General features: G+C 39.0%; 8 protein-coding genes and 3 non-coding genes across 11 annotated transcripts; 6 read left to right on the forward strand and 5 right to left on the reverse strand.

Moving 5' to 3' along the window:
• Positions 1 to 80: 80 nt before the first annotated feature.
• On the forward strand, positions 81 to 560 carry SNL1 (Snl1p; the record flags this gene model as incomplete). Its single annotated transcript, XM_033911134.1, has 1 exon — positions 81 to 560. The coding sequence occupies one exon, from the start codon at positions 81 to 83 to the stop codon at positions 558 to 560; it is 480 nt and encodes a 159-aa protein (XP_033767025.1).
• A 391-nt stretch (positions 561 to 951) lies between these two features.
• On the forward strand, positions 952 to 2715 carry BAR1 (aspartyl protease BAR1; the record flags this gene model as incomplete). The annotated part of the gene is made up of 1 exon (XM_033911135.1): positions 952 to 2715. The coding sequence occupies one exon, from the start codon at positions 952 to 954 to the stop codon at positions 2713 to 2715; it is 1764 nt and encodes a 587-aa protein (XP_033767026.1).
• A 195-nt stretch (positions 2716 to 2910) lies between these two features.
• On the reverse strand, positions 2911 to 2982 carry SPAR_Itrna7D. Its single transcript has one exon. It is a non-coding gene; the product is annotated as a tRNA-Asp (tRNA).
• A 643-nt stretch (positions 2983 to 3625) lies between these two features.
• Positions 3626 to 3916, reverse strand: SPAR_I01420 (uncharacterized protein; the record flags this gene model as incomplete). The annotated part of the gene is made up of 1 exon (XM_033911136.1): positions 3626 to 3916. One exon carries the CDS (start codon positions 3914 to 3916, stop codon positions 3626 to 3628), a length of 291 nt encoding a protein of 96 aa, XP_033767027.1.
• A 302-nt stretch (positions 3917 to 4218) lies between these two features.
• On the forward strand, positions 4219 to 4291 carry SPAR_Itrna8T. The gene has a single exon. It is a non-coding gene; the product is annotated as a tRNA-Thr (tRNA).
• Positions 4292 to 4570: 279 nt separating this feature from the next.
• On the forward strand, positions 4571 to 6463 carry MNT3 (alpha-1,3-mannosyltransferase MNT3; the record flags this gene model as incomplete). The annotated part of the gene is made up of 1 exon (XM_033911137.1): positions 4571 to 6463. The coding sequence occupies one exon, from the start codon at positions 4571 to 4573 to the stop codon at positions 6461 to 6463; it is 1893 nt and encodes a 630-aa protein (XP_033767028.1).
• A 227-nt stretch (positions 6464 to 6690) lies between these two features.
• On the reverse strand, positions 6691 to 10929 carry PDR11 (ATP-binding cassette multidrug transporter PDR11; the record flags this gene model as incomplete). The annotated part of the gene is made up of 1 exon (XM_033911138.1): positions 6691 to 10929. One exon carries the CDS (start codon positions 10927 to 10929, stop codon positions 6691 to 6693), a length of 4239 nt encoding a protein of 1412 aa, XP_033767029.1.
• Positions 10930 to 12185: 1256 nt separating this feature from the next.
• Positions 12186 to 12986, forward strand: TIR3 (Tir3p; the record flags this gene model as incomplete). Its single annotated transcript, XM_033911139.1, has 1 exon — positions 12186 to 12986. The coding sequence occupies one exon, from the start codon at positions 12186 to 12188 to the stop codon at positions 12984 to 12986; it is 801 nt and encodes a 266-aa protein (XP_033767030.1).
• A 340-nt stretch (positions 12987 to 13326) lies between these two features.
• Positions 13327 to 13974, forward strand: DOT5 (thioredoxin peroxidase DOT5; the record flags this gene model as incomplete). The annotated part of the gene is made up of 1 exon (XM_033911140.1): positions 13327 to 13974. The coding sequence occupies one exon, from the start codon at positions 13327 to 13329 to the stop codon at positions 13972 to 13974; it is 648 nt and encodes a 215-aa protein (XP_033767031.1).
• Positions 13975 to 14375: 401 nt separating this feature from the next.
• On the reverse strand, positions 14376 to 14657 carry EST3 (telomerase subunit EST3; the record flags this gene model as incomplete). The annotated part of the gene is made up of 1 exon (XM_033911141.1): positions 14376 to 14657. One exon carries the CDS (start codon positions 14655 to 14657, stop codon positions 14376 to 14378), a length of 282 nt encoding a protein of 93 aa, XP_033767032.1.
• Positions 14658 to 14799: 142 nt separating this feature from the next.
• On the reverse strand, positions 14800 to 14871 carry SPAR_Itrna9D. The gene has a single exon. It is a non-coding gene; the product is annotated as a tRNA-Asp (tRNA).
• Positions 14872 to 15403: the final 532 nt, after the last annotated feature.

Below are 15403 nucleotides of genomic sequence, written 5' to 3' on the forward strand. Positions count from 1 at the left end.
GAAATCAATATTATAGTGCTGCTTTCAATTGGGTATTTTGATAAAAAGGTAGCACCAGTAGGGCGATTGCACGTTTTGTAATGTCACATAACGCAATGGAGCACTTGAAGAGCAAGTTGAGCAAAACAAGCACCTCGACCTACGTTCTCTTGGCCGTGATTGCTGTCGTATTTTTGGTTACAATCAGAAGACCCAATGGTAGCAAGGGGAAAAGCAGTAAAAAGAGGGCCTCGAAGAAGAACAAGAAAGGCAAGAATCAATTTGAGAAGGCGCCAGTTCCTTTGACTTTGGAAGAACAAATCGACAATGTGTCGTTGCGGTACGGAAACGAGCTGCAAGGTCGTAGTAAGGATCTAATAAATAGATTTGATGCGGAAGATGAAAAGGATATCTATGAGCGTAACTACTGCAACGAGATGCTTTTGAAGCTGCTGATTGAGTTAGACGGCATTGATTTGATCAATGTGGATGAGTCCCTAAGAAAGCCGTTGAAGGAAAAAAGGAAAGCCGTCATAAAGGAAATCCAGGCTATGTTGAAAAGTTTAGACTCTCTTAAATAAATTTGTATTTTTAGTTCATAGATAACGGTTCTTGCCGAATTCATAAACGGTGTACATTTCGGTACGCATGTATGTTTGTTATGTTGGAGATGCGTTGTTCCTGTTTTTCCATCATGCTGAAACATGGCGTGTAATTACTGAAAAAGGAAATTACATGGCGAGTGTCACATAATGGTGATAATAACAAGCATACACAGTATGCTATTCTGAAACGTACCACATTATAGCTAGGAAATGTTTTTTTTTTTGACAATAAGTATAAAAGAGAAGAGAGAATACGACCAGTTTTGGCATACCACATACTTTAATGATCGTTGCTGGTTTAATTCTGGTACTTACCTCTCGCTTAAAAACGATATTAACATAAAAAGAGTATCGCAAAGTGCATGAAATGTTTATAATAAATATCCTTTGTTTAAAACTCATACTGGCGGGTTTCGCCATCATTAATACCATTGCTGCCTTAACAAACGATGGTACCGGTCATTTAGAATTCTTTCTACAGCAAGAAGAGGGGATGTATTACGCAACAACCTTAGATATAGGTACGCCGTCTCAACAACTGACAGTATTGTTTGATACCGGGTCTGCTGATTTTTGGGTTATGGATTCTAGCAATCCTTTTTGCTTACCAACTTCAAATACGTCATCCTATTCAAACGCAACTTACGATGGCGAAAGGGTTACGCCCTCAGTTGATTGCGGGTCTATGAATACTTACAACGACAATAGCTCTTCCACCTATCAAAATCTGGATAATGGTAGATTCTACATTACTTATGCTGACGAAACATTTGCTGACGGCACTTGGGGGACGGAAACTGTATCAATTAATGGAATTGACATCCCTAACATCCAGTTTGGTGTAGCTAAATATGCTACGACACCCGTTAGTGGTGTCCTGGGAATTGGGTTTCCTAGAAGGGAGTCCGTTAAGGGCTATGAAGGTGCTCCTAACAAATATTATCCTAATTTTCCACAAATCTTGAAAAGTGAACAAATCATTGATGTGGTCGCATATTCTTTGTTCTTGAACTCGCCTGATTCTGGTGCTGGCTCGATTGTTTTTGGTGCCATTGATGAATCAAAGTTCTCCGGTGATTTGTTTACTTTCCCTATGGTAAATGAATATCCCACAATAGTCGATGCACCTGCGACGTTAGCAATGACTATACAAGGTTTAGGCGCTCAAAACAAAAGTAACTGTGAACATGAAACGTTTATGACGACCAAGTACCCGGTATTGTTGGACTCAGGAACCTCGCTATTGAATGCGCCCGAGGTCATAGCAGATAAAATGGCTTCTTTTGTAAACGCGTCCTATAGTGCAGAGGAAGGTATATACATATTAGATTGCCCAGTATCTGCAGATGACGTAGAATACAATTTTGACTTCGGCGATTTGCAAATAAGTGTTCCACTAACTAGTCTGATTTTGAGTCCCGAGACGGAAGGTGGTTATTGTGGGTTTGCGGTCCAGCCAACAAACGATTCGATGGTTTTGGGCGATGTATTCCTGTCCTCTGCATATGTTGTATTCGATCTCGATAATTATAAAATATCTCTAGCACAGGCAAATTGGAACGCTAGTGAGGTTTCGAAAGAACTAGTGGAAATTGGGACAGATGGGTCTATTCCAGGCGCCAAGACTGCTACAGCTGAACCCTGGTCCACTAACGAACCTTTTACAGTCACCTCTGATATTTACTCATATATCGCCTGCAAGAGTAAGCCTTCCGTTCAATCACCAACAGCCTTTTCGTATATTGTACAAACGAGCGTGGAAACTCGCAACTGCTCTATAAAAGTACCAGGCGCCAGATCAACGACTATTTTAAGCAAAACTACTCAATACAGTGATATGCACCAAACTATAAAGGCTACCACAAAAAAATCAAACGGTACTAAATTAAAATCATCTTCGACTACGGAGAATTCAGGCGGTGTCCCGGTTCCCACCTCGATTTCTTTAGATACAGGGTTTACCCATTCGATATCCCAAAACACCAGCAGTCCAAGTGTAGTAGAGCATTCTACGCTCAACCCAACAGTTGTGCATGAAACTAAAAATCGACCTGCTCACAAGACAATCATAACAGAAACTGTTACGAAGTATTCTACAGTCCTGATAAATGTCTGTAAGCCAACATATTAAGAAAGCTGGAGCATAATTCCTTCATAGCATAGAAACATAAAATATATAGTCATTTTTAATACACGAAAAAAGTTATAAAAAAAAAGAGGGAAGTTCTAATGACCTTATTGGGGATATAATATGGAGCAGCAATATCGAGCAGTCATCACCGTGTCGAATAAGTTGCATGTTATTCTTGGAAGATACCAAAAAAATCTCCGCGACGGGGAATTGAACCCCGATCTGGCACGCGACAAGCGCCCATTCTGACCATTAAACTATCACGGAATGTTAAAGACGGTTTTTGTCATGGTTGAAACTGGATAACGTACCTTGATAGTAACAACTATGTCGCAGATGAAACGCTAACGATTACTTAAAAGGGTAATTGCCAATTACATCAGAAACGACCGAAGACACATCGTCTCAAACAGTATTAAATTTGTTGGAATGAAATTCTAATATCATCTATTTAGTATTATATTATCACATGCGGTGCAAGAGGATGGCATAAAGATTGAGAAACAGTCATCCAATCTAATGGAAGCTGAAATGCAAGGATTGATAATGTAATAGGATAATGAATGACAACATATAAAAGGAAAGAAGATAAGGTAATAACACTATGTAGAACTATCGATTCCCTTTTGTGGATTCCTATATCCTCGAGGAGAACTTCTAGTATATTCTGTATACCTAATTATAGTCTTTAGTAACAATGGAATCCCAACAATTATCTAACTATTCACCCAAATCTCAGATTCCCTTTTGTGGATTCCAATATCTCGAGGAGAACTTCTAGTATATTCTGTATGCCTAATATTGTAGTCGTTAGCAACAATGGAATCCCAACAATTATCCAATTATCCCATAATTCTCACCAACAATTGTCAGCAAATTTCCACATTCTTCACAAAGTTATCACGGCATCCTATTGTTCTTCATTCTCCTGAAAGAAATAGTAGTATTCTGGTAAACTGGTACCATTCTCATCAGCAAAAGTGAGACTATCCCAGTATTCACCCATTTCGTGAACCCACTGCGTTGCATTCTCCAAAGTTGGCACTAGGTGAGTTGCCACTAACTCTTCCGTGCAGCCGTTTATTGCTGATACATTCAAAACATAGTCACCTAACATAGGGTTGGTTGTGTAAGAGATATAACAGTTTCCAGGCGTTAATTCCTCCCAATTCATCAACAGGTTTGCTGAGTCATTGCTCATTATAGTTGTTATACTGCAGGGATATTTCATCTCGATGTTCACTTCTTCCAAGAAGAAAAATCGTTAAATAAAAGTAGGCCTCGAGCCACTTCAATTCTTTGAACTTTTCAATCCCAAGCATCTAACCTGGTTGTTTAATCACGATAATTCAGAAAATATGCACAAGCTATTTATAGAATGATATAAGCAGCCGAGTTTGAAGTGCTTAAGGGTTGGTTGCAAAAGGCTGTCAGAACCACTGTTGAGCGCCATCTTAGATAAATAGTATTACACCTTGGACACCACCAAACTAACAAATACGAGCTTCTATGGCCAAGTTGGTAAGGCGCCACACTAGTAATGTGGAGATCATCGGTTCAACTCCGATTGGAAGCAATTTTTTTGAAGATAAAAAAACGAAGGAAAGCTTTTTCAAGCTGGGAAGTATCGACAATGAGAAAATCCAGTGTTGATCTCGCCTAAGAAACGCTTGGAAGAAGAGTTATCTGTATTTCACGCGGAAGTGGCACCAATCGGCTCTTTAGCTTTATATCATCGTTTGGCTCTGTGATATTTCGTGCCTTCGGAACTAATCAAACTCCTGCGTCCATCACATGGGTACGAGAAGGTTGTTAAGGAAACTAAAAACAGTCTGCAAAAACCATTTCTCTAAGCATGCTTAAATCATTAAAATCAAGAAGACTAATCTTAAAACGATCAATAACACTGCTGCTCTCTTTGCTCTTTTCTTACCTCATTTTCTCCGCAAGTCGGAATGCTACATCATCCAATAAATTAAACAGCCATGCAAGCGAGAGAACAGCTGTTGAATCATCTGCATTCGGTTGGATTGAGAAACGGCAACGGCAAATGGAATCAGAAAACTTAATAAAGCGATTATTTGCCTTCTTTTTGCCCTCTTTGAGTACAACTCCTTACAATGAGCGTGTACTGTTGACGCAATTAGCAAAGAATGAGATAGCTAAGCGTGACAAGTGCCGCTACATTTTTGAGGTACTATACAGAATTGATCGCAATTGGGATAATGCGCAAACTGCCAAATTTTATAATGTCGATGGAATAGATAATACGTTGGCGTCTCTGCTAGGTGAAAGATTAAGATCTTATGATTATTGTTTTTTGTCTGGTGAATTAGACCCTACTGAAGTATTTGACAATTCATCCATAAATCCTCATGATTTGCAAAACAGAATTTTTCCGTTTTTGAAGAAAACCAACAATGAATCCAAAATGGTAATGTGGCCTGTTATCACTGACCTGACAACTGGAGAGGCAGTGCCTATACCCAATGTTGATATGGAATCATCAAAATTTAATGGAAACTTTTGGTTCAATTGGAATAGGTTAAGCAAAGGAAGAGGCTTTGTTTTGACTATTGCTGAAAAAGATGTTCCTTTATTTCTGAAACAGTTGAAAGTGATGGAATTCTCAAAAAACGAGTTACCATTTCAAATAGTTACCACAGGAAATGAACTATCTGCAGAATCTATTGCCAAAATTTCTGAGGTCGCTAATGAAACGAAACAAAAGGTCTACTTAATAGACTGTTCAACAGTGCTTGACACCGAATTTTCAAAGACATACATTTCTTTTTTTCAAAATAAATGGGTTGCCACTTTATTCAACACATTCGAAGAGTATATTTTGTTGGATGCGGACGTAGTGCCATTTGTGGGGTCTGACTACTTCTTTGACTCTCCTTCTTACAAGGAGAGTGGAATACTATTGTTCAAGGATAGGGTTATGGAAAATGAGCAAACTTTCCAATACTGCATCGAAATGTTAAGTGGAGTAGAACCTTCTGGACAAGAACGCAGATTTATTGGAAGTAATCTGATTTTTGATTCGTCATTGCCTTTTTCCTCTGAAACTTCTGAAGAAGCATCTGTGTATTACAATTTTTTCAAAAAATTACGACTCCATCATGTTGATAGTGGTTTGGTAGTAGTCAATAAACTTGAGAAATTAAATGGACTATTGATGTCTTTTATGTTAAATTTGGACGGGAAGTTGCAGAGGTGTGTGTATGGTGACAAAGAAATATTCTGGTTGGGACAATTATATGCTGGTCAAGATTATTCCATCAATCCCGTTGATGGTAGTATTATTGGACCTGTTAATGAACAGTCTGGAAATGATAACGGATACACAAGTGGGAATTATTACATCTGTTCTACACAGATCGCACATAGTGACTCCAAAAATAAATTACTATGGGTAAACGGTGGATTGAAGACTTGTAAAATTCCAAACAGTGCGGAAGAAGACTTTGGAAAAGAACCAGAGTATTTTAAGAGTAGATATGAGGACGTTTCAGAGTTAAAGAGGTTATATGATGCTCCATTGAACGTTGAGGGGCTAATCGTCCCTGACGTTTCTGTTCATCCATGGATGCAAATCAAGGAATGTTCTAATTATATGTACTGTGCCTACTCTACGGATGACATACATACAAACTCTGAACCTGATGCAGGTCGTCTCATCACGTTTACCGAAAAGGAATTAAGGTATATCAATGATATTTCCCGAACTTGGAATGCTAATTAAAAAAAAATAAAAATTTAAAAAAGTGTAAAACAAATGAGAGTATTAATATTTATTAAGTATGGAGCATATAAAAAATCCGAATAATGGTTATAGATTAACTTTGAATATGATTTGCGAATAAAAAAATTTACAATTGGTTTAAAGCAGATTACTTTGATGACGAACAAGAATGATCGACTGACAATGGTAAGATCGAATTATTTTTCTAACGGATCTCTTTTCACCGTCTATAAACTCATTTCGTTTGTATTTTTGGATGTTTTGGACCTCCTCATTGATGGAATACACCTCTTTATGCCAGCAATCACAGGAGGCCAAATTTTTTTGATATAGGTTAAGTAGAACCCCACAAACATGGCAGCAAGATTAAAGCAGACGAAAACCCATTCAAAACCAAAATTTCTCCATCTGTGATGATAACTCATATTCTCTTGAGCAAGGAAGTCATCCCCAACAGTATACATGCAGTAGGCGCAAACAGTATATGTGTTATTGATGTGCAGTTTCCCACCAAACTCAGCGATAAACGGTTCCATAAATTGACCGCAAGTTTGACCCATTATAGGTTGACTTGGTACCATCTCACTTGTTGAACAGTTTACTTCCCTGTCATGAAGAAGTAAGCTCACGAAAGTTTCAATGAAATATGTGTATGGTGAAACCCTGTACATGAATGTCCAAAATCTTGGGAATAACGAGTACGGTTGCATAACACCACAGAAGGAAGCGGTAAAACTATATAGGAAGGCAACAAAGACGGCGGCAGTTTGTAAATCAGGGGCAGAATATAGAAGCCATAACCCAAATGACAAATAATACATGGCGAATAAAACATAATTCAAGTAAAAGACACCAGCTATACGGGCAGAAGTTTCAAAACCGCAACAGAAGTAGCAGCATAGGAAAAATAAGGTAGAACTAGAAATGGCCAATGGTAATTCAACAACAGTCTGAGCAATCAAAAGAACGGTCCAATGATAAGTATTAGATCTCGCTTCCCTAGCGATATAGACTTCTTTAGATTGCAAAGCCTTATCTTGAACCTGATTGATCAAAGGGGAGGAAACACAAAGCATCATGAAACATAAGAAAATAGCATCCTGCAGGCCGTTGATATTATGTTTTGTCCTCCAAAAGGAAAACCCAATGAATAGTCCAGCGCCAGCATTCAAAGCATATTTAGCAAAAACATAGGTCATGTCCCTTTTGGTACAAATGTACTGTCTTTTTGTAATTAATTTAATTTGTTCCATATATGAAGGTGGACTCCATACTGACGTAGTGAAATCAACACCAGATTTCCGGGATTCTTCTTCTAATAAAAGCAAATTGTCGGCAACCCTCACTTTTTCGGGAGAGGATTGCCAGAGTTTTGCCCAGTTGATTGAGGAATCTGATTGCTTATGGTAAGATGCTTGCTCGCCAAATTTGCTTGAGGTTGACTTCTCTGGGTCATCAATTGGAATATCGGTACTTCCGCTACCAACAACTTCAATAACGAAATCAGCAGGATTATCCATTTCTCTGTCAAAAGTTAGACGTTTATCGTGGGCTACAAAATAGTCGCAGGCATCAGGTAATGAACCAAAATAAACACATTCACCTCCTCTTTTTAGTAAATAAATGTTATCGAAATAGCTGATAACACTTTTGCTGGGTTGATGAATAGTACATAAGATAGCCTGGCCTTGCATTGAAAGCTTTTTCAAGAATTGCACGATGGTTAAAGCTGCTTCAGCATCTAGTCCTGAAGTAGGTTCATCTAGGAATAACAATAGAGAAGGCTTGGTAACCAGTTCTACACCAATGGATAATAATTTTCTTTCAGTTGGAGACAAATCAGCAACAAGTCTTTCCGAAGGCAATCTTAATAGGTTGCTAACAACTCCTAAATACTCCCTGTCTCCGTCACCTCTTAGGACGCAGGATATTTCCAAAGACTCTTTCACAGTCAACAGCTCTAAATGAACATCTTGCTGTTGAACGAACCCTATACTCCTTCTAAATGCATCAATATTCGTTAATGGCTGGCCGTCGATTAATAATTCACCAGTAACAACACCACTTTCGGTCCTTTGAGACAAAACATTCAACAAAGTGGTCTTACCAGCACCAGATTCACCCATTAAGGCAGTTAATCCGGAACTTATATAGCCGGAGGCGTCGTTGATCAATTTTTTGTCGCCAATGGTGTAATTGATATTTTTCCAAGAGATGACGTGTTTTTGTGTTTCCATAGCTACGGATTCCTTAGTATGGTTGTTAACAGTTTCATCGGGATGTTTAATATTGTAATCAGTGTCGTATTGATGCGAGACGGATGGGACAGATGAAGATGAAGTGGAAAAATTGGCTACCGGGGACTTGGGAGTACACATGCCAGAGTCTTTGGTAATGGCCGTTCCTTTCTTTTTTTTTTGGCTACTTAGAAAGGGACAGTATCTTTTGAGATAGTTATTCCACCGGAGTAAATTTTCTCTGGTAAACAGAGGTGTGATATACTCAGCTGCTAGTAAAGAACAGAATAAGAAGAAACACAGAAACCCAATAATAATACCGAAATTTCTCCATACGTGATGGTAAGTGTACCTTAACCCACCTTTTAAATAATCACGGCCTCTCACGTAATCATTACCTAGGGTGGCACCTTGCCAAGCACAAGCTTTATGACTGAATGAAATATTGTCATAAGATTCACCTCTGGGGATAATGCTTTCGTGACAGTCAAGTTTCAGGTTAAACAATTCGTTACTCAATATGGCTTCCATGGCAAACATAGCAGGATTTAAATATGCAATCCATATGAACCATGGGTGCATATCTTTCATGTAAATAACATAAGACGCGTACATGGCAATGGCCAGAAGTAATATACCGGCTAAAAGATTTGCCATTGATAAAGTTGGAGCGATCAAAGCGGTCAATGCAAATAGTGACACCATGCAAAAGTTATAGACGGAAAGGAAAAGCAGAAAGATGAAAAATCTAGCTGCATTGTATTGCAAGTGAGCCAAAAAGTAAAGTATGATTGTGAAAACAACCACCAGTATAAACTTAGAGCAACAGTCAAAAAAATTTGTTGCCAACGTTTCCACCCAATTATAATAAAAATGAAGCTGGACATGTTTGCGGACGACCGGTTGCCTTTGGAAGGAAGCAGGCATGTCAGCCAAAGAAAGAAATGTGAAGAACAGAATGGAGAAGAAAGTTAGAGATCCTCTGGAAAATGACCCAATGGTTGTTAGGGGAATGTTATAGAAAAGAGACCCAATAACCAAAGACTGCACTACAACAGACACAAATTGAGAGATCAAGTAGTTTCTGTCACCAATAATTCTTTCGAAAGCTCTTACAGTGCACGTTTTCAGTTGCGTCTTTAGTGGAATACTAAAAATGGGGGAGATATCATCCGGATTAACATCTTTTCGGGTGCATTCTTGTATCGTTTTTGAAGTGATACTCTTCCAGTGTTTATAGTATGGAGATTGAACCCATAACGTATGCAAATCTGTTTCATTATTGATGTGTAAAGCTTGATTCCCTTCAGAGACAACAGATGGTGTGTCAAGCCCGACAATGGAATTAGACGTTTCCTTGAATTTAAAGTTTAAGATTGATGTTAAATATTCGATAATACAATCGTTAGGGTTTTTTTTTATCTGCAAGGTATCATGGAAATGCGTTAGACATTCCTCCATAGTTCCATAAAACACCTGGAAGGAATCACTTAACATAAGAATCTTGTCAAATTTGTTAACGATTTTATCACTTGCTTGAGAAATTTTGACAAAATTCACCGATCTTGTGGCTTTCGCCATCTTTTGCGTGATGGAAAGAAATTCTAGGGCAGTCGCAGAATCCAAACCCTTCGTCGAGTTATCCCATAAGTACACAGACCCATTGGCGATAAAGGTTTCAATAATAGAGATACGCTTCCTTTCACCCCCGGAAACCCCACGAACGTAATCATTACCCACATATGTCTTCTTTACATGCGACAGTCCGAATTCTTTCAATAACTCGTTTCTCATCTCAATACGCTCCTGCTTGGGGATATGAAATTTACAACTCAACGCAAAATCAATGGTTTGTTCCACCGTCAGATACGGGAAGTGAATGTCTTGTTCGTTATTATAAATGATCTGATGAGGGCATTTGGCAGCAAACTGTTTGTATTCATTGTCTTTGAATCTAATGGACCCTTCGGGTGAGTATTTCAGATTTTTGTGACCATGGAATAGACCTTTAAAGAGCGCTGATGTTGGGTTCCCCAGTACTAAGACGACTTCACCTTCATTAGCACGAAACGTGATATCGCTTATTTCCAAATGGCCTACGTTCTCGAATTCCGATGCGAATTCATCATCGTTCTGGACAGCACCGAGAGGTTCTTCCAATTGAACGGTAGCCCCATCAAAGGTGACTGAAGCGTCAGGAATTGGATTAAAATATTTGGAAAGAGACATCCGCGAGGCGTTGCTTTTCTAATTTTACTCTATCCTGTTTAGTTTGTGAATTTTTTGCTACGGTATGCAAGTTCTTTTTACCAACCCGTTTACGAACTAAAGAGAAAAGGGTTTAAGTGTATGATAATACTATTAATAGGCTAAAAGAGCAGAGAGCTTTACGATGCTGTATGTTGTTTTATATAGGGAAGACCAGGATCTGCGAGAAACACTTCGTACCGTAGTATGCTTTTTGCCTATGAAGGAAAGCTTGTTTCCAAACCAGGAGATCCGCGGTCTCGAAAGGTCCAAGATCCAACAAAAACCGCAGCAGGATGGAGTAAAAAATTCGAAGGCACGAGCCCCAAACGATACAGGCCCCCCTATGTGGCGCTTCTCCGCGGTAAATTCTATGTTAAGTGCCTAAACGAAAATGGGCTTAGAAGGCTGCGGAGAGGTATCCCTTGCATGAAGCGGGCCTGATGTAGTTCTGGACGGTGCCTTCTCTGAGAGAATAGAAGAGAACCGAGTAAGAGAAACTGAGATAAAGTGCATGTAACTATGTAAGCTAAGCTGTGCTTCTAAGAGCTAGCATTAACGCGTTTGCATAAAAAGAACATCACAGTGAGATTGGAAAACAGCCGAATAGAGAGAGTTTTTGTATGTGAGTTTGTATGTGTATTGCACCACTTCTACGGTTGTGTTTTTTCCGGTGCAAGATGTTGCTTTTTCAACATTTTTCTTATACGCAGTGAGAGAGTTGTCAGGTTTGTGGCAAGGTTAGGAGCTTAATTAGCTCACTATTTCCTTTGAACGAGATACTGGCTTCTGCCCTACATCACCCATACGAGATATTTGCCTTATACGACGTGTACTTCGCCTTGCGGGAAAAAAATTTCCTTTGTAAGCGAGGTTACTAAGAGACCGTGACTGAAGACAGAGATTGGAAACGTGTGTGGACTACAATGGAACGATAGGAACGCGTACACTATCCCCTTCTGCACACATTTCTTAGATATTTGTGCCTTACGGAGACCTATTGTTCTTGTTTACCAATGATTCTCTGTGGGCTTTTTTTTTAGTAGCTCCTAAAATGGATGCAGATTTCCATCTAAGAAGCCAGTATATGTATATATGAATATATATATACATATATTCTTTCTTGAAGAGTATAAGCGGTTCCGTCTCCTCTTCCTTTCTCTGCTAATTTCCTCTCTTCTTGTTTTTTATTCTTTTTCAGTGTTTCCCAATCCCAATTGTCCAACCGCCCACATACAATGTCTTTCACTAAAATCGCTGCTTTACTAGCTGTTGCCGCCGCCTCCTCTCAATTGGTTTCTGCTGAAGTTGGGCAATATGAAATCATCGAATTCGACGCTATCTTGGCAGACGTCAAGGCCAATTTGGAACAATACATGTCCTTGGCAATGAACAATCCAGATTTTTCTCTACCATCCGGTGTTTTGGATGTTTACCAACATATGACCACTGCCACTGATGATTCTTACACTAGTTATTTCACTGAAATGGACTTTGCTCAAATCACCACTGCTATGCTTCAAGTGCCTTGGTATTCTTCTAGACTAGAACCTGAAATCCTCGCTGCCTTACAAAGTGCAGGTATCAGTATTACCTCTATAGGTGAGGATGCTTCCGAATCTGCTACTGCCACCTCAGATGCATCTTCTGCCTCTGAATCTTCTTCGGCTGCTTCTTCTTCTGCCTCTGAATCTTCTTCGGCTGCTTCTTCTTCTGCTTCTGAATCCTCCTCAGCCGCCTCTTCCTCAGCCTCTGAAGCTGCTAAGTCTTCTAGCTCTGCCAAGTCTTCTGGCTCTTCTGCTGCTTCCTCCGCCGCTTCCTCCGCTGCTTCCTCTGCATCTTCCAAGGCCTCTTCTGCTGCTTCTTCTGCTTCTTCTAAAGCCTCTTCCTCTTCCGCAAAGGCCTCCTCTTCTGCCGAAAAATCTACTAATAGTTCCTCTTCTGCTACTTCTAAGAACGCTGGTGCAGCTATGGACATGGGTTTCTTTTCCGCTGGTGTTGGTGCCGCTATTGCTGGTGCAGCCGCTATGCTCTTATGATTGTCACTTTTAATGATAAATTATAAAATGTTATATGTAAAAAATAAAATATACACTTTTTGAATATTAGTATCCTATTTTAATGTACTACTCCCTAGATAATACGAACTTAATCTGTTTCACTCTTTACAATTATCTTTACACTGATAGTCTACAGTCGGCTGTCCATAAAAAAAAGAAATGCTCGAGCAAGAGCATGAACCGTTTAGACGGCTCTGCCATGTAGCATCATGCCGCCAAAAAAAAAGGTTTAGAAAAGGATAGGAACACCATTGCTACATCCACTGGATGAAGCGATATTACAACCTTTTTACAGGCGATATTAAGGTTCCTTGACAAGATGGGCGAAGCGTTACGTAGATCGACTAGGATTGCTGCATCCAAAAGGATGTTGGAAGACGAAGAGTCCAAACTGGCCCCCATTTCGCCACCGGTAGTGCTTAAGAAGAAAATCAAGACAGTTCCAAAACATAAAGCCAACGAACCAGCAGATAAAGAGGGCAATAAATCGTCCGCTGCTGAGGATTTGGAAATAGGCGATCCTATCCCTGATTTGAGTCTTTTAAATGAAGATAATGACTCTATCTCCTTGAAGAAAATCGCCGAAGATAACAGAGTTGTGGTATTTTTTGTGTATCCCAAGGCAAGCACACCTGGTTGTACTAGACAGGCTTGTGGGTTTCGTGACAATTATGAGGATCTCAAGAAATACGCTGCTGTGTTTGGATTGAGTGCAGATTCTGTGACAGCCCAGAAAAAGTTCCAGACTAAACAAAATCTGCCATATCATTTACTAAGCGATCCAAAGAGGGAGTTTATTGGGTTGTTAGGTGCTAAAAAAACGCTACTTTCTGGTTCTATTAGGTCCCATTTCATCTTTGTTGATGGGAAGTTAAGATTCAAAAGAGTTAAAATATCACCAGAAGTCAGTGTAAATGACGCCAAAAAGGAAGTGCTGGAACTCGCCGAAAAGTTTAAAGAAGAATAAGATTTTACAAACCTTTTTTCTTTCACTACAGATCCGATTATCGTAAACTCCCCAAACTTTTCCGTTTATATATGTAAATAAACAAATATATTCGAACTCTGTCAGCGATTCTATAAAAAATTGAGCCTACAAAATGTCATAAATACTTATATACGAATGGGAAAGAACTTAAGGATCCGACTTGATCAATATCGAATATTGTGGCTTGATTGATATTAAGAACAGGCACTATTTCTCTGGATGAGATGTTGCTTAGGCGAATTTTGAAGTGAGACATTGCTTTAGTACTTGTTACATAGACTAAGTCAGCATCGCCAATGATCATTAAGCAATTGGTTGTCTCAGATGTGATCCTACAATTATGAGTCCTTTCAAAATTGGATACACACTCTTGAGAAAACTCAACTAAGTATTTGGTGCGTGGAATCTCTTATAGATGCACACACCTTATAATCGCAAACGTTATAAAATCTTGTAATTTTGGCGAAGTGGCATGGGTTGGTTAATATTTTGGGGCTCATGTGCGGTAGCGCCAAGTCCTGCTTGGTCAGGATAGGAATTACATGATCAGAAGGATGATGTTGATTATGCTCCGAATTGTTTTCAATTAATGCTTTTATCCATGGTTGTAGAAAAACAGAGTCTGCCGGCTTTGAATGAGACTCGAGAATTACTCTTGGCATTGTTAACTTAGTATCCGGACTCTTACCGGGATCAACAGCTTATATTACATTGTTTGTGTTCAACTTTTGCTGTTTACTTTCATATCTACTTGTTACCACTTCCATCAGCTGCTGTTAGTCACGACAGAATAGCAAAAAAAATCTCCGCGACGGGGAATTGAACCCCGATCTGGCACGCGACAAGCGCCCATTCTGACCATTAAACTATCACGGAATGTAAGATACAGTTTTCTTGTTCTTTGTGTCCTAGTAATGCCGGGTGTTTTGAAAACCACGTTGATATATTTGTAACTCAGCTACGAATGAGGTATCTGAGAATTATGTGAATAATTAGATAATTGTTGGGATTCCATTGTTACTAAAGGCTATAATATTAGGTATATAGAATATACTAGAAGTTCTCCTCGAGGATATAGGAATCCACAAAAGGGAATCGATAGTTCTACATAGTGTTATAACTTTATCTTCTTTCCTTTTATATGTTGTCATTCATTATCCTATTACATTATCAATCCTTGCATTTCAGCTTCCATTAGATTGGATGACTGTTTCTCAATCTTTATGCCATCCTCTTGCACCGCATATTATAATATACTATTAAATAGATGATATTAGAATTTCATTCCAACAGTATCTCATCTTGAAATACAGTATTTGTTCCCGACGAAAATACACGAATCCAATTGCAAAAAGTATTCAGGTCAGTGTGATTCTCATGTCGTTTTCCTGTAGAAAAGCTACTTATC

This window comes from Saccharomyces paradoxus, chromosome IX (genome assembly GCF_002079055.1).
Source record: "Saccharomyces paradoxus chromosome IX, complete sequence".
Taxonomy (NCBI): Eukaryota; Fungi; Ascomycota; class Saccharomycetes; order Saccharomycetales; family Saccharomycetaceae; genus Saccharomyces; species Saccharomyces paradoxus.